At 47.5% G+C, this 25239-nt stretch overlaps 1 protein-coding gene across 9 annotated transcripts in view; it reads left to right on the top strand.

Annotated features, from left to right (window-relative positions):
* Positions 1-25239, top strand: part of inpp4b (inositol polyphosphate-4-phosphatase type II B) — a 1159724-nt gene that overhangs the window by 1085663 nt on the left and 48822 nt on the right. For all 9 annotated transcript variants that reach the window (XM_086009058.1, XM_086009093.1, XM_086009068.1 and 6 more), the window contains one exon: positions 5485-5597. In XM_086009058.1, coding sequence (XP_085865184.1) covers positions 5485-5597 — 113 coding nt within the window. The remainder of the gene's footprint in view (positions 1-5484; positions 5598-25239) is intronic.

The following is a 25239-nucleotide window of genomic DNA, read 5'->3' as shown; positions in this document are numbered from 1 at the left end:
ACGCATTCATCTGTTCTATCCTCCTATTCCTGTACTCACTAGCACGTGGCACCGGGAGTAATCCGGAGATTACTACTTTTTGAGGTCCTGCTTTTTAATCTCTCTCCTAGCTCCCTAAGCTCTGCTTGCAGGACCTCATCCCTCTTTCTGCCTATATAAGTGGTACCGATATGAACATCGACCTCTAGCTGTTCACCCTCCACCTCCGTAATATTGGCCATCTCCACCCTTGCCTCAGCTCATCTGCTGTTGAAGCCCTCACCCATGCTTTTGTTACCTCCAGACTCAACTATTCCAATGCTTTCCTGGCCGGCCTCCCAGCTTCCACCCTCTGTAAATTTCAGCTCATTCATAGGCCTGCTGCCTGTATCTTGACTCGCACCAAGTGCTGTTCACCCATCGACCCTGTGCTCGCTGACCTACATTGGTTCCTGGCCCAGCAACACCTCAAATTAAAAAATCTCAGCGTTGTGTTCAATCCATCCAAGACCTTGCCGTTCCCTATCTCTAACCTTCTCCAGCCCTGTTCTGGCCTTTTGAACATCCCCAATTTCCTTCGCCCCTCCATTGACGGCCGTGCCTTCAGCTGTCTAAACCCTAAGTTCTGGAATTCCCTCCCTAAACCTCGCTGCCTCTCTCTCCTGTAAGACACTCCTTAAAAGCAGCTACTTCGATCAAGCTTTTGGTCACCTGTCCTAAAATCTCCTTATGTGGATGAGTGTCAAATTTTGTCTGATAACACTCCTGTGAAGCGCCCTGGGTGCTACATAAGTACAAGTTATTGTTGTTGCTTATAATGCGGCACAGTAGCAGAAGATAGTTCATTTGCCAGTTATTAAATTAGAGAATTGATAACACAAGTTAGATAATGCAGACAACAAAAGTGTCTTATGTTTACATGGTGCTAACAAATCATGGAAACTAGTTGCTAAATGAAATGTCAGATTTTGTTTGAGTAGCTATTAGTCAAGGCTTTCTACCTGTGTATATATCGGCTGTTGTGAAATTTGTTGATGCTTGCACATTTGTTGACAAATCTGTCTTTGTGCCTTCAAGCTAAACAAACAATTAAAAATAACAGTTAGCTAACATGGCAGGACAGCTGGGGCCCATCGTATGCACATCCTGTGCCATGTGGGAACTTCAGAAAACTTTGTGTATCCTGGAAAACCACATATGCAGGAAGTGCCACCAACTGCTTGAGTTCGAGCTCAGAGTTTCTGAACTTGAGAGGCGGTTGACATCACGACAGTGCATATGGGAAGCTAAGCATTTCATGGATAGCACGTTTCAGGAGGTGGCCACCACGCAGCTACAGAGGGAAAAAGAAAGACTTGCATTTATATAGGGCTTTTCATGACCACCGGACGTCCCAAAGCGCTTTACATCCAATTAAGTACTTGTTGAAGTGTAGTCTCTGTTGTAATATAGGAAACGCGGCAGCCAATTAGCGCACAGCAAGCTCCCACAAACAGCAATTTGATAATGACCAGATAATCTGTTTTAGTGATGTTGATTGAGGATAATAATTGGCTAGGACACCGGGGATAACTCCCATGCTCTTCTTCGAAATAGTGTCATGGGATTTTTTACGTCCACCTGAGAGAGCAGACGGGGCCTTGGTTTAACGTCTCATCTGAAAGACAGCACCTCCGACAGTGCAGCACTCCCTCAGCACTGCACCAGAGTGTCAGCCTAGATTTTTGTGCTCAAGTCCCTGGAGTGGGACTTTAACCCACAACCTTCTAACTCAATTCAGTTCAATTTTATTTGTCATATATGCAGCAGACGTGTGTACTGCACACTGAAATGTTGAGGCAGGGGTGCTACCAACTGAGCCGTGGCTGACACAAGTTCCAATACGGATCACGATTTCTGGCTGTTATCTTCTGACAGAATGTCCTATACTCATTCAGTGATATCCACAGTTCAGGGGGAGAGGGAGTGGGTGACCACCAGGCAGACTAGGAGGACAATGCAGGCAGTGCAGGAATCCCCATGGAGTGTGGCACTCTCAATTCAGTGTTGAATACCAGTAAGGATGATGATGCCCCGGGGGAGTGCAGTCAGAAGCTAATCCATGACACTGTAGGAGACTCGGCAGCACCTCACAAACCCGTGACCTCTTCCACCTAGAAGGACAAGGGCAGCAGGCACATGGCAACACCACCACCTCCAAGTCACACACCATCCTGACTTAGAAGTATATCGCCGATCCTTCATCGTTGCTGGGTCAAATCCTGGAACTCCCTCCCTAACAGCACTGTGGGAGTACCTTCACCACATGGACTGCAGCGGTTCAAGAAGGCGGCTCACCACCACCTTCTCAAGGGCAATTAGGGATGGGCAATAAATGCTGGCCTTGCCAGCGAAGCCCACGTCCCATAAACGAATAAAAAAAAATTCTCTGATTCTGAAACTGCTTTCAACACAGAACCAGTAAAGAAAACATGAATTACATGAAAATTAATTGGCTAGATCAACTAGTTATCTTTGAAATCAACACTATTGACTGTATGTACATACAGTGTTAGACAGTAATAGAGCACCAGACATGCTTATGTGTAAAATAGAGGGTAAAAAATCATCTGAGAGTGCATTCTCAGTCCATTTCTGTATCTGGGCTGATGACTGATGCTCTGAAGAGAATTGAAATAGAACAAATACAATATTTCAGCAGAGATTTGTATTTCTCAAGAGATTTTGCTAGGTGTAGCAAAATTGTAAACTCATTCTTTAGAAATGCATTAATAATTTTGCTCGATCTAGAACACAAAGGAAAGCTTAACTCCGCCCTGCTCCCCTGCCTCACCGTCCTCGACACAAGGAGGTAACTACATAAATGCTGTTTAGTGATTATTATTTTCTTTCATATTTATAGCAACACCCCCCCCCCCCCCCCCACAAACAAAAAAAAGTTCAGCAAAACGAGAAGAGCAATCAGGACCACTGCTTTAAATAAGTCTGTGTTTCTGGACCATTATTGCTATCATTCACCACATGACACTGAGCTCATTCTGTCCAGAACTAGAGTCAATGGATCTTTCCTATAGTTGTCCACACAACATAACATTTTTATTACTTGTTACAGTCGATCCTCACAATAATTAAGATGTTTAACATCTTAATTACGTACAAGACTTGTACCGTAACTTCAACATTTGGAAATTCTCTTACAGGTAGAGAGCAGAACATTTTTTTTTAAACAGTAAACAGCACATGCTGTGTCATGAAGTAATGGGACATGGGTTTACATGTCCTATCCTATCCTTGTATATCAAATGTCTGCAAAGAGGTGCCAAGCAGAGTCCACTGTTGGAAGGAAAATCTTGGCCCACCCTTGCGCATTGCTAATGCTCTCAGATCAAGCATTAGCAATGCGCAAGAATCACTGGCTTAGAAAGCCTGCAAATAGTTTATCAGGTCACCCGCCCACCTGTCAGCTTCAGATGGAGTAGAGAGAAGGAAACGGAGGAAGAGGAAAAAATATCTTTTAGCAAAGACAAAGTCTCATTCTACATGAAAAGGACTAAGAAAGTCAATTTAAAAGTTCACTGCTGTTCTGTTAAATAGTTAGGAAAACAGTGTTGCTGACCTCACTAATGGCACCTTTTCCTATTTTAAGTCCATATCTATATTTAGTAGTGATAGTCCCTTTAAATATGGGAATTCCAAACGAAATGGAGACCAGCTTTAATATCACAAAATATCTGATTGATCTCAAAAGTTCAATAATATATTAACCTTAATAATAACAGAAAACACTGGAAAAACTCAGCAAGCCAGGCAGCATCCATGGAGAGAGAAACAGAGTTAACGTTTCAGGTCAATGACCCTTCGTCAGAACTGGAAATAAGCAGGAAATGGAAAGCAAAGTTTAGGGGCTGGGAAAAGAGGGAGGGGATGAAAGAACAAGAGGGAAGGTCAGTGATAGGATAAAAAGCAGGAGAGATTAAGAGACATTAAGAGATATTCAAGGCGAGAGGAGCTGGTAATGGGACAGGTTAAGGAACAAAGGATGGCTCTAGATGAAGTGTGAATTGCGCTGGCAGAATGAAGGACAGCTGCCATGTGGGAGGGAAGAAAAAAAAGGGCCAAACAAAAAGTGTGGATAAAAAAAAGAAGAAAATATATAAATGTGATAGGGGCCGAGGTTATGATCTGAAATTGTTGAACTCTATGTTGAGTCCAGAGGGCTGTAGAGTGCCTAATCGAAAGATGAGGTGCTGTTCCTCGAGCTTACGTTGAGCTTCCATGGAACAATGCAAGAGGCCGAGGACGGTGAGGTCTGAGTGGGAATGGAGCGGAGAATTAAAGTGACAGGCCACCGGGAGCTTGGGGTCCCCCTTACGGACTGAACGGAGGTGTTCCGCAAAGCGGTCACCCAATCTGCGTTTGGTCTCCCCAATTTAGAGGAGACCACATCATGAGCAGCGAATACAGTATACTAAATTGCAAGAAGTACAAGTAAATTGCTGTTTCACCTGGAAGGGGTGTTTGGGGTCCTGGACAGTGGGAAGGGGGGAGGTATAAGGGCATGTATTGCATCTCCTACGCTTGCACAGGAAGGTGCCGGGCGAAGGGGAAGGGGTGCTGGGGGTGGTAGAGGAGTGGACTAGGGTGTCGCGGAGGGAGCAGTCCCTACGGAATGCTGAAAGGGGAGAGGAGGGGAAGATGCATTTGGTGGTGGGATCACGCTGGAGGTGGCGGAAATGGCAGAGGATGATCCATTGAATGTGGAGGCTGGTGAGGTGAAAGGTGAGGACAAGGGGAACTCTATCGTGGTTCCGGGAGGGAGGGGCAGGGGTGAGGGCAGAAGTGCGGGAGATAGAATGGACATGGTCGAGGGCCGTGTCAACCACAGCAGAGGGGAATCCTCGGTTGAGGAAAAAGGAAGACATGTCGGAAGCACTGGTATGGAATGTGGCATCGTCGGAGCAGATACAGCGGAGACGGAGAAACAGGGAGAATGGAATAGAGTCCTTACAGGAAGCAGGGTGGGAGGAAGTGTAGTCCAGGTAGCTGTGGGAGTCAGTGGGCTTGTAGTGAATGTTTGTCAATAACCTATCCCCAGAGATGGAGATGGAGAAGTCGAGAAAGGGAAGGGAAGAGTCGGCGATGGACCATGTGAAGGTGAGGGAAGGGTGGAAATTGGAAGCAAAGTGAATGAAATTTTCTAGTTCAGGGCGAGAGCAGGAGACAGCACCAATACAGTCATCAATGTACCGGAAAAAGAGGTGAGGGAGGGGACCCGAGTAGGACTGGAACAAAGAGTGTTCCACATATCCCAAGAAAAGGCAGGCATAGCTAGGACCCATGCGGGTACCCATAGCAACACCTTTGATTTGGAGGAAATAAGTGGAGTCAAAGGAGAAGTTGTTCAATGTGAGATATTAACCTTTGTGGTTACTTTGCAATATATTAACCTTTGTGGTTACTTGATGACTTATGATTTACTTAAAAACTTTTTCTCCCTTTTTGCAGGTCTGCCTCGATTTCAAACCCAGACTGATATAAAAGAACTATTTCAAAGCCTTAGTCAAAACATCCAAGTTAGGAAAAGAAAAAATGTGGAAATCCTAAAACTTGCTGCATCAGTAAGTTCCATTTGTTTATTTAAAAGGAACCAAAGATCACCCTTTTATGAATTGTAGTTTTTGTTGTTTTTGATAAGAATAAGCATTGAATCTAATTTCAAACTCCAAGCAACAGACAACCAAACACCACATAATAACTCCACTCTGTCTATAGCAATGGACCAGGACTTTGTGCAACTAAAGTCTTGCACTTGTACCTCATTCAGACAAGTACGAACATGCCTATTGTCTTGTTCGTGTTCTAAAAACCACTTCAATATAAGTGGCTCCTCAGCTGTCCCGTCCTCCACTAAAATCTAGGCCCCTATCACCAACTGCCGTTGGCTCCCTGCTCCCAATGAATTGAAAATCCTTGTGTCTCCACAGCCTCACTCCTCCTTAAAGCTAACCATATGAATATTCTAAATACTCCGATATTCCCACTCCATAGTATTTGCCAACTTCCACAATAGGTTCCAGTTTGGGCCATACTATAGCCCATGCATCTGTGTTCACATCGACAATCTACCCTTATTGCAAATTTGTCACCTCTTTTGGGCCCTAGTGTTTGCCTGTTACTGGCATTTAGTTCCTGTTTGTTAATGAGGTACTGTGTTCATACCTGTCTGTTGGCTACTTTCCACATGTCAATCAGTCTTGTTTCAGATCAAGTTCCCCATCCCACCCCCACCCCCTCCCCACGCACTCTGATTTTTGATAGCTACTTCAATGTTCCTTCCAAATCTTAATGTTCCTGTTTTGTTTAGGTTCAGCCCATCTTTCTTGTACCCGTCCTTATTGCCCTCAAATATTCCCATTTACTTATGAAAGTAGCGTCATTAATTTCCACAGCAGATTACCAGCCACTTGCTTATATTTTCATTTTCCTCGGTGAACTCACCTCCTTTACAAACCAGCTTCCCCAATCTTTGAGTTTCGAAGTGATCCTCACCTGTGTGATTTTTAATGCCTCTCACATAATTTTTCCTATGTCCTTTATCTCTACAGTAGCCTTCCTAACCTTTCTTAAATGTAAACTGTACTATGTAGGATGAATGAACTCTAAATCCTGCACAACATCCACAATATGTTCGAAATATTGTATCCCAAAATTCCAACATGTAACTTATATCAGCTGATGGGGTAGTAGATGAATCAGGCTCCTGTCACTAATAATATACATGTCCGAAAATTAGGTTGGCATTTATTATTTGTACCCAGGGTTTACATACAATGCCTAAATTGTGCTCACTTTGGACTAATCCAGTGTGAAAGATACTGATAATTGAACAACCCAGTTCAGTCACCAGCAGAAACACAATACAATGCTGAGTGAAATGCAACCTAATTTTTACTTGTCAAAGGCATCAAACACTGAGGGCACACTTTTAACCTCCCCGCACCCCCCGCCGCCCTGCCCAGCCCCCACTCCCACCCCACACACCTCCCCCCCCCCCCCGCCCCCACCCCACACACCCAATGAAAATAGAAGCAGCACCCTGCCCTCCAGCGGCCGATATTTTAACAGCATGGTTTCGAGAAGTGTGTGAGGCCTTTGATGGAGGCAGACGACAACTTCATTAAAATACAAAAGTCAGGGTCGGATGATGTAATTCAGATCCCAGCGCCATTTTAGCATGCAGTCGTTCCGCATTCAGAGCTGGCCTCGCCAGGAACTCCAAGCGCTAAGGATCAGCAGGCTCAGAAGAGGGCCGATAAGGTAAGTCAGTTTTCATTTTTAAAGGTTTCCTTTCGGGCCAAGAGGAGCAGGAGTGCTCCATCGGGCCCCTCCTCCCCACCCCCCCCCCCCCACCACCAACCAACCACAATCGTATTCCTCCACCGATCGCATTTGGCCCCCTCCCCGACACAGTCAGCTGTCCCCCAGAACCTTGGTTGTGGCCTGCTGTCACGATAGCACCACACCCACCTGCCAGACCCCATGTTATTCCTTCTGGATTTGGGAGGGAATTGCTCCTTCAGTATGATAATGAGGGAGTTAAAATTGCTCAGGTCTCATGCCGGCAAGTTGGCCCCATGCTTGCCTCTCGGCCCAGGTTAAAATCGGAACTTGAGTTTCAAACACACGTGCATTATTAACACATTTTTATTTAATAACATCAGCGATAACATGATTAAGTATTGGTGATTACAGTAAAGGTAAGTTCAATCTGAAACATCATAAACACAATTGGTTAGTAACTGTGTAACAGACATAGATTTGATATCCAAGATTATAGTATGATCTTAGCGAGTTTAAGTTCACAGTATATATTCAGCATATCAGTGACAGGCCCATTGCTTGGTGATGTCACATAAAATCTCTCCTTGAGTAGCATGCCAGCTGTGGTGTTGGCCAGTGCTGCTTTCTCCAGTGATGCTTTAGAATCACATATCGGCCCAGAAATTCGGGTCCCCACGCATGAGTACGCGCTGGGTACTCACGCGTAGGCCCAACGAAAGTGCCGGTGTCGTGCATGCACTGCGCATGCTCGGGAAACCGGAACTTCCGTTCCCTTGAATGAAGGGGTTGACGGGTGGAACGCGTGTGCCGGAGAGGCAGCGCATGCGCATCGAACTTACGTTTTTTTTGCAGGTTTCTCCGGAAGGGTAAGTCTCCAGCAGTTACACTTTTAAAAAGCAGGCGCAAGGCCTGCTTTTAACAAGGTAAGTGGTGAATTAATTAAAATTAAAACATTTTTCCCACAGGTTTATTATTTTTAAATACTTTAAAGAAAGGTAAGTTTATTTTTAGCCCTGTTAGAAAATGTAATTTTAAATTATTGTTTAAAATAGTTATTTCATGTAATTTATAGTTATTTTAAAAATGTGATTTTTTAAAAAATTTATTTGAAGTTTTTGTTATGTTTTGGGGCTTATAGTATTTATAGGTTTGAAAGCTCTTCCTGTCAAATTTATGAATGAAGCATTCCCTGCTACCATTGGCTCTCCGTGGCCCACATGATCCCAGGGGACGCTTCGAACTAACTGCGCCCCTGGGATACGCAAGCACTGCGCGCTGGCAGTTGGAGGAGGCCCAGGATCGGAATCCCATGCGGGCCCACAGCTCAATGGCCGGCGCGCAAGGTAAGTGCAGGTCGGAGGCTTGCACCCGCGGGAAGCCTCCGACCCGAATTTCTGGGCCGATATGTGTCCGTGGTGAGTTGTCCCCTCATTTTTCTTCAGCATCTTCTTCCCAGTTTAGCTAATCTTGCACGCAAACTTTTCTCAGTAGTTTGCACTTTCTATAAGTGCTTAGAAACTTAGGGGGAGAAATTCCCCTCGAGCCCCATTTGGGGCGCTAAAGCTGGAAAAGTTGGCACTAACCTCTTCCAGTCTCCCTGAAATTCCCATTTTTTGCTCCAAGAGGGAAGTGGAGTACTAAATCAAGCGCTCCACTTCCCTCTTGGAGTGCAAGAAGAGGGGAAGTTCTTGACCTGGGGCGATGTGCTCAGCAGCCCCACGAGTGGCCAAGCCTGGTGCTGCTGCGTTACAGGGCTCTTCCCTGAATGAAAGGGAAGGGCCCCACGCTGTGAACGCTACAGTTTTTTTTTAAACTTACCACCTGAGCGGGTGTACCTTGCAATCAGCCAGGCACTCGAGCAGAGTGCCGGGCTGACCGATTGCGGCACGGACTCTTTAACTTCCGCCCCACTAGTGGCCGGCTGCCCTGCTCGTGTCCCCTGCAGCAGTCGCTGCCATCGCCCGGCGCTGTTGCAGGGCGAAGGGGAATTTTTGTGCCGGGACACTACCAGGGCGATGTGCCCGGAGATGACGTCACGATCTCTGGGCGCATGAGATCGGGGCGCAACCCGGTAGCGACGCCACTGCCCTCCCGCGGAATTTGCTGGGAGGCACGGACAGTGGCGCACCCGGGCGAAAAGGCCTTTGTGTCCCATTAGCACCCCCCCATGGGAGGCGCAAAGGAAGGGAATTTCTCCCCCTTATTGAATTAATGACTGGAACATTCATTACATTCCCTACTGCGTAGCTTAGGTTTTCTAACTTTACATTCTTAAACCCTCTCTCAACTTTTGAAGACCACCTTGTACCTTCCAACCTTCTTTGCAAGCCCTCAACAATTTCCCAACACTGCCCTGTAAACCTTTGTAGTTTTGGTAAGCATTGTTTGATGCTAGAATTCTTAAACCATCATTAAGAAAATTCCACTTTGGGTAGTCTAACCAACTAGAGGCCAACTCAGAAGCATAGATCCCTTTCTAGCAATCATAACATAAAGTGACATGGCTTAGTAACTGTGGTAACTTAACAAGATAGCATCTTAAACTGGTAAGAGTGAGAAGGTTGGATACACATGGCTTTCATTCATATGACTCTATCTAATCCAATGCCCAAGGCTACTTGATGAAAGAAGGTAAGTTCTTCCATGTTTAGTTGACACAGTCTGTTCATACACGTAGTGAACTGCCATTTATACTGAAGACTGAAATCCTGAAAGGGATTTTACCCCTTTGGTTGTGCTACAGTTCTCTTACAACTAGGTTGAGGTAAACAATTCACTATCCTACAGATATTGTTAATTGGCACCCATTCTTAATTTTCCAATGTTGGTACTGAAGTGGTGTTAAGGAAACGATCCTGCTTTTCACATTGTTCCGGACGCAAAGGGCCCAATCTTAACTCAGAGACACGTTGGGAGCAGGAAGGTCTGATATGGCATGGGAAACCCGGAAGAAAGTTCAGTGCGTCTGTCAGTGGCTTTGTAACTCAGCTAGAGCATTATCATTTTACTTCCGGGTTTGGCGTCCAATGCACGGCACATGGCGTGATGAGGACCCGCATGACGCGATCTCAACTCCAGTAATTAAAGGCAAATCCGATGATCGAATCTGGAGGAGTTGAAGTTGGATACAAGAGAAGACAGGGTGTGACAATGGATTCCAGATGGGCAAAGGCTGCACCACGATTCAATGACTCCTCGCTTGATCTACTGCTGGGGTCCGTGAGGAGCCGGAGAGAGATACTCTGCCCCAGCAATAGGAGGAAAAACCTGCTGCTTATTATGTCCGTGTGTAATTGAGACACGGACTGCAGGAGCTGGTTACAACAGGTCTTTACTGAGTGGAGACAAAACTGGAACTACTATGCAAAGTTACTACACAGGCTTATATACAGGGGTGGTCACTACTGGTACTGCAGTATACAGGGGCTGCAGAATATAGTTCCTTCTGCAAAGTACATACACTACAATTCCTCCCCTTTTAGCTAAACAGTACATAACATTCGATTAATAATTAAACAACATATTTACAATTACAGTTGCTAGATACATTAGCTGAAGTTAAGCAATTATAAGTTCAGTCTTTGAGGAGGCTTCCTGATTCTGTCTGGATAACGCCTCTTTGGGGTATCAGGTTCTTCTGGCAAAGTTGATTCGGGATCAACGTCGTTGTTTGGTTCGTCTGCTTCCAATATCACCGATTCTGAGGTAGATGCAATTGGTACTTCGGTTTCATCACCAGGTGTATCGGATCGTGGTGTGGAATTGACGTTTTCCAGTGACTCTAGAATCTGGTCAGCATGGCGTCTTACAATGCTCTCTCCAACGTCCACGGTATACATTAGGGGTCCTTGCCGTGTGCAGATCATTCCTGGCTGCCATTTCTCTGTGCGGTAGTCCCGGGCCAAAACTGGTTGACGTATCTTAAAACTCCTGGTCGGCCTTTCATTCATATTCTGAAACTGCCTGTTCTCCACATCTCTTCTGATGTTTGGCTTAACCAAATCCAAGCGGCATCGTAGTCTTCGATTGAAGAACATCATGGCTGGAGTTTGGTTGGTAACCGCATGTGTCGCATTCCGGTAGGCAAACAAGAAGTTATCCACCTTGTGTTGTAGGGGTATGTCATCATTACACATTGCCTTGATAGCCTTCTTGAATGTTTGAACGAACCTCTCAGCCAATCCATTGGTGGCTGGATGATATGGGGCGGATGTGTAATGCTTAACACCATTGTTCTTTAAGAACCTCCGGAACTCTTCAGACACAAACTGTGGTCCACTGTCGGAGCAAATCTGTTCAGGCAGCCCATTTCTGGTGAATATGGTTCGTAAGACTGTGCTAGTTTTTTCTGTGGTGGTTGAGGACATTTTTATTACCTCTGGCCACTTTGAATGTGCATCCACTGCAATTAAAAACATCGAGTCCATAAATGGACCAGCAAAATCAATGTGCACCCTTTGCCATGGAGATGAGGGCCACTCCCATGGATGTAGAGGGGCTTGTGGTGGGGCGTTTTGGACCTTCTGGCATCCTGTACAGCTCTTGGTCATCTCTTCGCTTTCTCTATCGATTCCCGGCCACCACACAAACGCTCTGGCTAAGTTCTTCATTTTTACCCCTCCCAGATGACCCTCATGAAGCTCATTGAGCACTCTATCCTTCAATTTGGTTGGAATTACTACTCTGGATCCACACATCAAGGTTCCTCTGCACACTGACAGCTGTTCTCTTCTCGGCGAGAATGCTGGCAACAGTGGTTCGCCATGTGCTGGCCATCCCTTCACCGTTAAATCATAGACCCTGGAGAGTGTCGGGTCATTTCGTGTTTCCTTTTTTATGTTTGCATTCGTCACAGGTAGACATTCGACTATGGTCGAGTGGAATATCTCCACAGGATCCACTGCAGGTGCTTCTTCCACCGTCGGCAACGGTAGGCGCGACAATCCATCAGCATTCCCATGCTGTTTAGTTCCTTTGTACTCGATGTCATATTGGTGTGCCCCTAGGAAAAGGGACCACCTCTGTAGCCGTTGTGCTGTCATTATCGGGATGCCCTTCTGAGGGTTGAAAATGGAGACGAGAGGTTGATGATCAGTTAGTAGAGTAAATTTCTGACCGTGCAGGTAGTGATTGAACTTCTTCACCCCCCACACCAGGCTGAGGGCCTCTCTGTCAATCTGGGCGTAGTTACGCTCGGCTGAAGTTAACGAGCGTGACGCAAAAGCTATCGGCCTCTCTGAACCATCAAGGAGCTTATGTGACAGTACCACTCCAATGCTGTAGGGAGACGCATCACACGCCAGTCTTATCGGTAGTGATGGGTTGTAGTGAGCCAATACTTCTCTTGAAGTGATTAGGTCTTTACTCTTCTGAAAGGCCCGCTTATATTCATCGCTCCATTTCCAAGCTACTCCAGTTTGTAGTAGGGCGTTCAGTGGGTGCAGAATTGTGGACAAATTCGGCAAAACCTTATGGTAGTAATTCACCAATCCTAGGAATGACCTCAGTTGCGACACATTTTCAGGCACTGGAGCCTTAACTACCGCTTCAATTTTGTCAGGGGACTTATGTAACCCCTCTTCGTCAATCACGTGGCCACAATACGATATCTGTTTCTTACAAAACTCGCACTTGGGGCGATTGGCTCGTAGCCCGTGTTCCCTTAGTCTAGTGAGCACCTGCTCTAGGTTGGCAAGGTGTTCACTGTCATTTTCACCTGTCACTAGGATGTCGTCCAAGTAACACTGGGTCCCCGGAATCCCTTGCAGGACTTGTTCCATCGCTCTTTGCCATATCGCCGGAGCTGATGCTACTCCGAATACCAATCGATGATACTGGTAAAGACCTTTGTGAGTGTTGATCGTGAGATACTTCCTAGAGGATTCTTCAACCTCCATCTGCAAATATGCTTGTGCTAGGTCAATTTTTGTAAAACGCTTCCCTCCAGATAGTGAGGCGAAAATATCTTCTATCCTCGGAAGAGGATACTGTACTGTGTGAAGGACTGGGTTCACCGTCACAGAATCACAGAAACGCCACAGTGCAGATAGAGGCCATTTCGGCCCATCGAGCCTGCACCGACACATATCCCACCCGATCCCCGTAACCCCTACACCAACACATATCCCACCCTATCCCTGTAACCCCACGTATTTAATCCCCCTAACACTAAGGGTCAATTTATGATAGCCAATCAACCTAACCCGCACATCTTTGGACTGTGGGAGGAAACCGGAGCACCCGGAGGAAACCCACGCAAACACGGGGAGAATGTGCAAACTCCACACAGACAGTCGCCCGAGGCCGGATTCGAACCCGGGTCCCTGGCGCTGTGAGGCAACAGTGCTAACCACTATGCCACCGTGCTGCCCACAGATGCGAACCTTCCTTGGCTCCTCAGACTTATTGTTTAACGTTTTTTTCATGACAGGAACGATGGGTGTCGCCCACTCGCTCCAGTCTACCTTAGATAACACGCCTGCATTCTCCAGATTCTCCAGCTCTGCCTCGACGGCTGGGCGAATTGCATACGGTACCGGTCTTGCTTTGAAAAACTTGGGGATTGCATTCTCTTCTATTTTTATCGAGGCGGTTACGCCTTTAAGAGTTCCCAGTTCTTGATGAAATACCTCTTTAGCGTTGAAATAAAGAATAGATTTGCCTTCCAAAGTTAGGCTTTATTAACTTTAAAATCGGCAGCATATCTTTCTACATCCAGTCCCAACTAAAGCTAGAAAAGGACTGAATTTAAGGTAGCCACAACACATCATGTGATCATCAACTACCAATGAGATTACAACACATATCCCAAGGCAGCTAACAAACAACGAATCACAATACTTTTACTAATCAAGGAATAATCACCACAAGCGTTAGCTAAGATTTTTGACAATCGTCCAGGTGTGACGTCGTCATCCTTTTTACCAGCCACCGTCAGTGCCTGAATGGAGTGCCAGTCTAAACTTATCTTTCTGATCCATTCACGTCCCAATAACGGTGGTCCACCATCTTGCAGTATGTACAGATACAATTTCTGTATTTCTTTGCCGTTGTATTCGACAGGCACCCTTATTTTCCCTCTGGGGTATACTTTCTGCCCCGTATACGTCTTCAAGACAATGGATGTCTCTTTCAAGGGTATGTGTGAGAATAGCCGCTCGTAGTCTCGTCGATTCATGACGGTCAGGGCTGATCCTGTATCCAATTCCATTTTGACTTGGGACCCTGCTATCGTGAGGGTGACCCAAATGGTTCGGTGATCCTCTTTCGCGATTACGTTATTAAGTTTGAGACAGCTTAGTCTCTTGTTCCCGGATTCACTATCGCTCTTCTGGTCTTCGGAACTACTGTCCGTCATCTTTTGTACTTTCTTGTACGGTTCCTTAGTAGCCTTTTTGTTGTCGTTGGTCTTCTTCCCAGACCTGCAAACTCGTGCAATGTGTCCCATCTTTCCGCATTGCCTGCATATTTTGTCCTTGGACCAGCAGTCCTTCTGGTCATGGGTTGTTCTGCCGCAGCGATAACATTTTTCAAATCCCCGTGTCATTTCATGGGTGCCGTATTCCTGTGGCTTTTGCTGTATTTCCGCAGCTCCCCTTGCTGCTGCTTCGTACGATACTGCCAAGCTGAAAGCCTTATCCAGCGTCAGCTCTTTCTCTGAGAGTAACCTCTTCTGGGTTCCTTCACTCAGGAGTCCACAGACAAATTTGTCCCGTAGAGTGTCTGTCAGTCCTGCTCCAAACTGGCAGTGCTTTGATAGCTTGCGTAGTTCCGTAAGGTAATCAGCATTGCTCTCATCTTTATGCTGATTTCTCCTGTGGAATTTAAATCTTTCTGCTATCAGCAGCGGTGTAGGATTTAGGTGTTCCTGTAGGATATCAACAATTTTGTTAAAACTCTTCGCCATCAGGTTCCGCAATAGGCCGTACGTTCTTGCGCCCATTAAGTTTAGTAGTACCGATGCCTTTATCTCATCGGCTACTTCGTTTGCCTTGCAATATACTTCGACTCTTTCCACATACGTGGTCCAGTTTTCTATTGCATTATCGAAGGCAGTGATATTGCCAGTCTTCGGCATCTTGGAAATCTAAGATGGCGCCTCCCGCGCTTTGCCTTCCCCGCTGGATTAAGATGGCGCCTCCCGCGCTTTCTGTCTTCTCCGCTGCTGCTAGCGCTGTTGCTGGCGTTTTTATGCCTTGATGGCGACGCCCTATGGTCTTCGCGCACTTCCCCCCCGCGCTGCTGCTAACGCCGCTCTCCGCGGTCCCCGTGGCAAACTGCAGCTCCTCGCGGCTTTCTGCGCTTCTAATTTCTTTTATTTTCCCATCGTCAGAGCAAACCCTACGGGACACTTTCCTCCCTCTTCTCTGGTCTGTACGCTGCCCGGCTTCGTAGCACCGGCCGCGCCCTGTGTGCTCCACCCTCTCTCTCTCTCTCTCCTCTTCCCGACAACGCTGCTCGGCCCCGTTGAAAGGCCACCCGATCGAGCTCTAGCCCGCCGCAGCCCAGGAAGGATCAGTGTACTACCTGCCACCAGCCCAATTAGCTGGAACACCATAGACAGGATAACCAAACCCCGCTCTCGACAGCCTCTCCTGCAATCTTCAAATCCGATGAATCAGCGGCGGTTGCCCACGGTCGACGCTCGTTTCTTCTGTTTGTTTGTTTTTTTTTTTCTTTCGTTCCTTCTTCCTTCTGGCCTCGACCTCTGACAACTTCGCTTCAGGGATGGATCCCCATGAGGTGGTGCAGACTGTAGGTAAGTTCGGATCTGCTCGTCGCCAGTATTATGTCCGTGTGTAATTGAGACACGGACTGCAGGAGCTGGTTACAACAGGTGTTTATTGAGTGGAGACAAAACTGGAACTACTATGCAAAGTTACTACACAGGCTTATATACAGGGGTGGTCACTACTGGTACTGCAGTATACAGGGGCTGCAGAATATAGTTCCTTCAGCAACGTACATACACTACACTGCTGACACCAAGAAGGCATGGCAGTAGATGGCTGAGGAGGTCAACAGCAGGAACATAGTTCCACATTCATGGATTCAGTGCAGGAAGCACTTTAATAACCTCATCATGTCAGGAAAGATGAGTACAGTTGCACATTCACTAACATCCTGTTGTGCGCATTACTCCACCCCCTCACTGCCTTCTCAAGCCTACTCCATCACATCATTCCTCACACCCAATTACTTTGCACACGCACCCAACCTTCTTTCTCTGCGCACTTCCACCTATCCATCCACCACTCCCACTCCCACTCACCCTCAACCTTATGCAATTTCATGGCTCTCAATGACAGTCACCCTCACCAAATGCACTTCATCCATTGGGTGAACACATGCCATTACACTCATTCATAGGTCTGTTCATTCGCGGCCGCCCGCCGGAAATTGAGTGGTAGCGTCCCAAAGGGAAGCGCGGCGCTACTGGAGGCGCCCCGCATCCCTCTTGGGGCGCTGCGACTGAATATCGTGGCGCAACGTGCCGCAGCACCACACGCTGCGGCACATCGCGCTGCAGTATTGCAGGCCTTCCTCCCCTTCTTAAAGGGGAGGGGCCTTGTGCAGTGCAATCTGGGGCCCAGCTGAGCCCCCGAGGATCACGTGCAGGCAAAAGAACTTCTCCTCGGTGCCGGGCTCTTGGAACACAGCCGGCACTCCGCGGGGGGGGGGGGGGCGGGGTTCAGGAGGCTGGGGACGGGAGCGCAGGCAGGTGCTGGCAGGCGGCCAACAACAAAAATGGCCGCCCCGCACCTCTCCTTTAATTTGCGCCTCCCCGGCCACAGGTAGGCCCCCCCTGAACCGGTTGGACATAGTGTCTGGCAGTAAATCAGGGGGCGCTTCCAAATATCGCGGCCGGGGCGCTGCGCACACCGATGATGTCATTGGTATAAGGCGCAGCCCTAACGGCTAGCGCCACCACTAGCGTCCCGCGGAATTTAGCGGGAGGCGTAGACAGTGCCGCGCCCGGGCGCCAGTTGGCTTGCGACCCACTTAGTGCCCTCTTAAGGCGCTAACGGGTGGCGCAGCCAACTGAATTTCTCCCCCCATGTCTTTTATCTCTGACAAGGCCTTCACTTGTACAGCAACAGTTGGTGGATGTCACAGATGACAATTCTTCAGAGGAGCTGATTCTTTCTGAGGGTGCACCATTACAGGTGTCACACATACCATGCACCAGCTCAGATACTCGCACTTCGGTGGGACCTGTTGGACAAATAGTTGGGTTTTCACCTGGTGACTCACATCATAAGTGAGCAAGAGCAGATGGTGGTGGCAGGGAAAGCAGTAAAGAGTCCGCATCTGGGGGCGCAGCCCTCTCCAAGCTCTGCTCAGCTGGACACAGATGCTGTACCCCGGGGGCTATCGATGAAAAGGAGAATCATTGAGCAACAGCAGAGAATGTGCGATGTACTGACGGGCCTTCCAAGCACACTGACCATGGAAGCAGAGAGAATGGAGGAGTCCGCCTCAAGCATGAGTGGGTTGATGTTGCAGGGCATTGTGATGATGTCCTCTTAGAGTGACCAGCTCTGTGGAACATCAAATGCTGCAACCAAACGAGTCCATGCATGCTGTAGGGGGTTTTGGTTTGTGGTTTGTGCCTGGCCAGTCAGGCGTATCTGAGCTGCTCCAGCCCCGTGCGGTTCGAATCGCTTCCCCTCTGGTTCTGACCACCGGACTTATTACGAGCAGCGATATAAACAAAACGAGACCAGTGGTTTGGTGCAGAGAAAACCAATGTTTGTTAAAAATAGAGAAGATTAAACACTATACAGAGAAAATCACAATGTATGTAACACAATTACGCTTAGCGGGGGAGGAGAAACGGACACATCAAGGGAAAATGACTAAAATGACAATTTTAGCAATCCCCTTAACTCCCATCCTTTACACCTATCTAAGTTGTCTTGCGGTGGGCCAGAAAGTTTATGCTCACCAGTCTCGGATGTTAGAACGCCTGCTCCGTGCCCCATTGCCTGCCGATGTCTTTAGGGTTTTCACCGCCCAGAGCAGAGATACCCCAGTGATTCAAAGGTAACTGTCGGTATCCTGCTTCCCTGGATGGGCTGTTCGTTGTCGATCTTCTTGATGGTAAGGCAGGGCACCGGAGTCCAGGCGAGAGGGAGAGAGAGATATGGCTTCCCGAGGGACTACTTATACCCCTTTCTGGGAGCCCTTATCACTCACCAGATCAGCCTGTTTGTTTGTCTGACCTGGACGTGTTGAAGATGATACAAAGGAAAACTATCTGGGCCCATCGACCTGGATGGCCGGTTAATCGGTCTTTAAACGTCCCATAAGTGTTTTCCTTTGTGTATCTGGTCTTGTGATGGGGCCATTCCAGTTTTAATGCCCTGTTGATCATTTCCAAACAGTGTTGAAGTCAGCTAACGAAGGTCTGAATGCAGCTATTACATATTGATTATTACCTGTGCAAACTGCCTTGATGGGTTTTAATCAGAGGCCCGAATGCCACTGTTTGCTTCTCATACATAAATGCAGAAGGCCTGTCTGCCTTCTAATTTCTGGAACATTCCTTCTTTGTCAGTCCAAACCTGAACTTTGCAGGCCTTGGCCATGAGGTTGACCGTAGCCATCTTGTTGGGCCCTGGATTTTAAACTCAGTCCAGCCAGGGTTTCTCCAATAAGCCAAAAGTAAATCTTCGGGGGAGACATGAAATTTGCGAATCCTTTCAATGCCTCGATCACGGCCATACTGACTCTGCATGACAACATGTCTGACAACTTAAATAGTATGACAGATACCTTGGCCTTACATTGCCGCACTGATCTGCACCAAAGTGCTCTCCACCAGAGTGGTGGCGGTGAAATGTGGCTAGGCCATGAGAGGGATGATGGCGAAAGGGGACATGGAACTCCACTCAAAGCACTTCCACTTCTCACCTGTTGCCTGTTGCCCACCCTCCCCGCACAATCAGTACCCGACACACTGTCTCATCTCCCAATGGCCGAGTCTGCCCCTGGACAGTTGCAGCTGGAACAGTCTTTTGTGGGGCCTTCACGGGCTCCAAAACCCAGAGGTCGTAAGCAAGAGCATCTCAGCAGTCAGAGGAAAGATCTGAGCAGCTTGTCTCTACCTCTGCTGAAGCCACAGGGGTTGCACCACATAGGAGTGGAAGGAAAAGGAAGAGGAAAGTTTTGTAGTTGCACAAGTGTATGTACATGGGTGTATGAGAAAATGTAATGTTGTTACATTTCTGTTGTTTAATTAAAGCACATAAATTTTATTGTTTTGCACCACTTTGCTATCTTGCCCAATCTTAGTTACTGTGTGGCAAGTCGCTTTTTAACTTGCTTGATGATAAATGGGAAGACATGAGATGTTGTATTTTGCCCCACATGGCCTTTGGAAAGCCTGCCAACAATTATCAGTCACATACATTCCATGGAAATGTTGCCAACAATATCTGTCCCTACATGCAGTTTCATAACCTTTCAGGGATACTGCTGTACCTGATAGTTTGCCCTATTCCTTTGGCAAGTTGCCAGGGCAAAAGGCCAGTTAACAGCGGGAGCTCGCCCTGAATGTTAAATAAGGCTGACCCTCTTTTTAAATAAGGAATCATCTGTTTTCGGCTGTGTGAACACAGTGTAGCCTCAGTGTCTAAAATGAAAAATTACCCTACTGACCATACAGACCATGAAAGACCCAGGATCAATCCCAGAACTCTGTTGAATGAATTCATCTCAGCTGAGACAATGTACATCATTGTAATCAAAATAGTGACTTTTTCGCCTCCTTCCCCAAACAAAATAACTTATGCCATCTCCTTTTTTTGTATCAAGACCATGGCCCTTTTGGAAAGCCTGCCAACAATTATCGGTCACATACATTCCATGGAAAGGTTGCCAACAATATCTGTCCCTACATGCAGTTTCATAACCTTTCAGGGATACTGCTGTACCTGATAGTTTGCCCTATTCCTTTGGCAAGTTGCCAGGGCAAAGGCTAGTTAACAGCGGGAGCTCGCCCTGAATGTTAAATAAGGCTGACCCTCTTTTTAAATAAGGAATCCTCTGTTTTCCGCTGTGTGAACACAGTGTAGCCTCTGTGTCTAAAATGAAAAATTACCTTACTGACCATGAAGGACCCAGGATCACTTCCACAACTCTGTTGAATGAATTCATCTCAGCTGAGACAATGTACATCATTGTAATCAAAATGGTGACTTTTTCTTCCCCTTGTTCCCCAAACAAAATAACCTTTGCCAACTCCTTTTTTTGTATCAAGACCATGTCGCTTTTAAATGTACTTGTTGAAGTATTGGTTTGCAGTTGTTTGAAAGGTTGAAGTGCACTCAGCAGCAGCCTCATAGCATCATAACGGCACAGAAGGAGGCCAGTTGGCCCATCGAGTCCATGCCAGCTCTATCTGGAGCAATCCAGTCAGTCCCATTCCCCCGCTCTATCCCTGTAGCCCTGCAAGTTTATTTCCCTCAAGTGCCTATCCAGTCTCCCCTTGAAAACATTGAGTGTGTCTGCTTCCACCACTTCTGTCGGCAGCAAGTTCCAGGTCCTCATCACTCGCTGCGTATAACTTCTCTGCTTTTGCACTCAATACCTCTATTTATGAAACCCAAGATCCCATATGCTTTACTAACCATTCTCTCAATATGTCCTGCCACCTTCAGGGACCTATGCACATTAACTCCCAGGTCCCTGTGTCCCTGCACACTCTTTAAAACTGTGCCAAAGTGTATATTGCCCCCCCCCTGTTCCTTCTGCCAAAATACATCACCTCACATTTCTCTCTTAAATTCCATCTGCCCATTCTGCTAGCCTTTCTATGTCCTGTTGCAGTCGATTGGTATCATCCTCACTGTTTGCCACACCCCCAGGTTTGGTGTCATCGGCAAATTTAGAAATTCTACTCTGTATTCCAATATTCAGGTCATTTATATCTATCAAAAAAAGCAATGGCCCCAGCACCGACCCTTGGGGAACACCACTGTCTACCATCCTCCAGTCTGAAAAACTCGCTGTTTTCTGTCCTTAAACCAATTCCTTATCCAAGCTGCCACTGACCCACCTATTCCATGAGCCTCAATTTTGTTAGCCAGCCTTCTATGTGGCACTTTGTTAAACACCTTCCTAAAATCCATATAGACAACATCCATTGCATTTCCTTCATCGATCCTCCCTGTTACTTCATCAAAAAATTCAATTAGATTAGTCAAACATGATCTGCCTTTTACAAACCTGTGTTGGCTCTCCTTAATTAGCTTAACCCTCTCCAAGTGCCTGTTAATTTTTTCCTTGATTATTGTTTCTAAAATTTTACCCACCACTGATTTTAAACTGTCCGGCCTGTAATTACTAGGATTGTCCTTACACCCTTTCTTGAACAATGGTGTTACATTTGCCACTTTCCAATCCTCAGGCACCTCCCCCGCATCTAGGGAAGATTAGAAAGTTATGGCAAGCCCATCCATTATCTCCTCCCCCTCATTCCCTTAGCAATCTGGGATGCAAGCCATCTGGACCAGGCGACTTATCCACTCTAAGCATACCCAGCCTTTCTAGTACATCCTGTCTATCAATTTTCACCCCTTCCATTGTTTCTACCTTTTCCACGTCTACCGATATTTTGTCAGCATCCACCTCCTTTGTAAACACCGATACAAAGTACCCATTGAGTATTCTAGCCTTGCCCTGTACCTCTAAGCATATAACACCTTCTTTCTCGCTAATAGGCCATACTCTTATTACCCGCTTACTGTTTACTTGCTGGTGGAAGATTTTTGGGTTCCTGTTTATGTTGACTGCCATTCTACTCCCATATTCTCTCTTTGCCAATCTTCTTTTCAACTTCACTTCTCCTCTCAACTTAATGTATTTGGTCTGGTTCTCCCTTGACGAATTCACCTGACATGCGTCATACACCCAGGGCTGGATTTTCTCAATGGGGAGCTTTTGGAGGCGGGACTCCCACTTGTCAGGTTTTAGTCCCACCTCCATTGACTTTTGACCAACCGACGCTATTTTCCCTTGATTGATCTTGTTAAGCCCGCTTTTGACAGATGAAATGTCAGCGTTTGACGGCTCTGTGAAGCTGTCAAACACTAACAATCTGTCCTCTAAGTTGAGACCTTCCACTCAGGCTCACTTAGAGATCGCTCCTGAGCAGAAAGCAGAAGGCTGCAGCTTTTGACAGTTCAGCGGCCATTCTGCTTTCTGTGCCGGTGAGATGAGGGACTCCCGAGACTTGAAGGGTTGAAAGCTGCAGGAAGAAGTAAAGGTAAGTAAAACTTATTAAAACACTTCACACTCACCTTACACACTCACCTCTCCACACTTGCACTCATCACTCACCTGCACACCGGACATCTCGACCACTGCGACTCCTGCAGACCGACGGCCCACCTCGTTGACCATGGCGTGGTTCGGAGCCATCGGGAAGCCCACACTTCAAGGCTGAAAATAGGGATTCTCCAAAAAACTGCCTGTTAACTACCTGTTAACAGGCAGTTAATTGGCACTAATCCCCTTCCTGCCTCGGGGAGGCGGCTCCCAGCGCGGGTCGGGTACCCGCCTCCTGGGAAGATGGCACGGAGGCTGGTTGGGGGCAGGATGGGTACCTGCTCCCAGATTCTGCCATTTTCCAGCAGTCCCGCCTCCCCAGTGGTGGCAAAATCGCCCCCCCTCTTTTTGTTTCATCATCTCTATCTCTCTTGTCATCCAAGGAGCCCTTGCTTTGGTTCCCTTACCCTTCCCTCTTGTTGGAATGTACTTGGAACATCTCCTCATTAAAGATCACCCATTGTTCCGTTACAGTTTTTCCTGTCAGTCTTTGGTTCCATTTTACCCTGGCTAGATCCTTTTGCATCTCATTGAAGTTAGCCATATTCCAGTTTAGAAGTTCCACTCTGGAATGTTCCTTGCTCCTCTCCATTGCTAATCTAAATCTTATGATATGATGATCACTCGTACCCAAGTGTTCTCCCACAGACACTTGGTTGACCTGGCCCACCTAATTCCCCAGCACCAGATCTAGCAATGCCTCCTTCCTAGTTGAGCCAAGAACATACTGGTCAAGGAAATTCTCCTGAACACATTTCAGAAATTTTTCCCCCTCCTTGCCCTTTACCCTAGCATTATCCCAATCGATATTTGGATAATTAAAGTCCCCCAATATCACCACTATAGCTCTTGCATATCTCTCTGATTTCCCTGCAGATTTTCTCCTCTACCTCCCTCTCACTATTTGGAGGCCTATCGAATACCACTAATAGTGTGATCATACCGTTTTTGCTCCTCAACTCTAACCAAATGGATTCTGTCCTTGTCCCCTCAAGAACATCCTCCCTTTCCAACACTATAATGTCTTCCTTAATCAGCACTGCCACCCCACCTCCCTTTTTTCCCTCCCTATATTTTCTGAACACTTTGTATCCTTGAATATTAAGTGCCCAGTCCTCACCGTTTTTAAGCCACGTTTCCCTTATTGCCACATCATATTGCCACATGGCTAATTGTGCTTGTAGCTCACCAACCTTATTCACCACACTTTGTGTGTTTACGTACATGCATTCTAAACCCAATTTTGAATTTTTCATAGTCTTTCTTAGTCTTCTCCGATCTAATATGGTACTACTTCCGCCTCTAGTACTACTTTGTTCTCTAGTACTATCCAACACACTCGGGCCTAGAAATTCGGTGGGCTGCGCCACCAGTTAGTGCCTAAAGAGGGCACTCAGTGGCTTTAGCGCCACTGGCCACACCTCCCGCGATATTTAGCAGGGCGCTAATGGTGGCGTTAGCCTGTAGCGCTGCGCCGCCACCGATGACATCATCGGTGTGCGCAGCGCCCCGCTCCCGATATTTGGTCGCGCCCCCCGCTGTAACGCCGGTCGCAAATCGCGACCAGTTCACGGGGCCTACCTGTGGCGGTAGTGGCGCAAATTAAGGTGGAGGTGCGGGCGGCCATTTTTTTCCGTGGCTGCCTGCCAGCACCTCCTCGCGCCGCCGTCCCTGGCCTCCTGATCCCCCCCTGGGCAGTGCCGGCAGTGTCCCGAGAGCCCGGCACTTCTCCTCGGTGCCGGGCTCTTTTGCCGGCACTCGCGATCGGTCATCGCGCTGGTGCAGGCCCCTCCCGCTTAAGAAGGGGAGGAAGGCCTGCAGTACCGCAGCGCGCCATGCCGCAGTGTGTGGCGCTGCGGCACGTTGCGCTGCGATATTCAGGTCCAGCGCCCCAAGAGGGACACGGGGCGCCTCGAGCAGCACCCCGCGTCCCTCTTGGGGCGCTCCAACTGAATTTCCGGCGGGCGCAAGCGGCTCCGTTCGCAGCATTAATTCCGGCGCCCAGGCGAGCTTGGCGCCCATGGGGCGCCACTGAATTTCTAGGCCTCAGTCTTTTATGCACCTTATTCATCTTTTCTACTCCTATATGCTGGTGCCCAACTCCCTGCCAAGCTAGTTTAAACCCTCCCCAATAGCACTAGCAAACCTCCCCACAAGAATATTGGTCCCGGCTCAGTTGAGGTGTAATCCGTCTGGCTTGTACAGGTCCCACCTTCCTCAGAAACGGTCCCAATGCCTCATGAATCGAAAGCCTTCCCTCCTGTGCCATCTCTCCAGCCACCCATTCATCTGCTCTATCCTCCTGTTTCTGTACTCATTGGCACGTGGCACCAGGAGCAATCCGGAGATTAGTACCTTTGAGGTCCTGCTTTTTAATCTCCCTCCTAGCTCCCTAAACTCATCCCTCTTTCTACCTATGTCATTGGTACCGATATGGACAACGACCTCTGGCTGTTCACCCTTCCCCCTCAGAGTGTCCTGCAGCCGCTCAGTGACATCCTTGACCCTGGCACCCAGGAGGCAACATACCATCCTGGAGTCACATCTGCGGCCGCAGAAACGCCTGTCTGCTCCCCTAACTATTGA

The sequence above is a fragment of the Somniosus microcephalus genome, chromosome 2 (assembly GCF_052327205.1).
Source record: "Somniosus microcephalus isolate GS21.2 chromosome 2, FLI_Smic_1.0, whole genome shotgun sequence".
In the NCBI taxonomy this organism is placed as follows: domain Eukaryota; kingdom Metazoa; phylum Chordata; class Chondrichthyes; order Squaliformes; family Somniosidae; genus Somniosus; species Somniosus microcephalus.
This window is presented reverse-complemented; position numbering and strand designations above follow the sequence as displayed.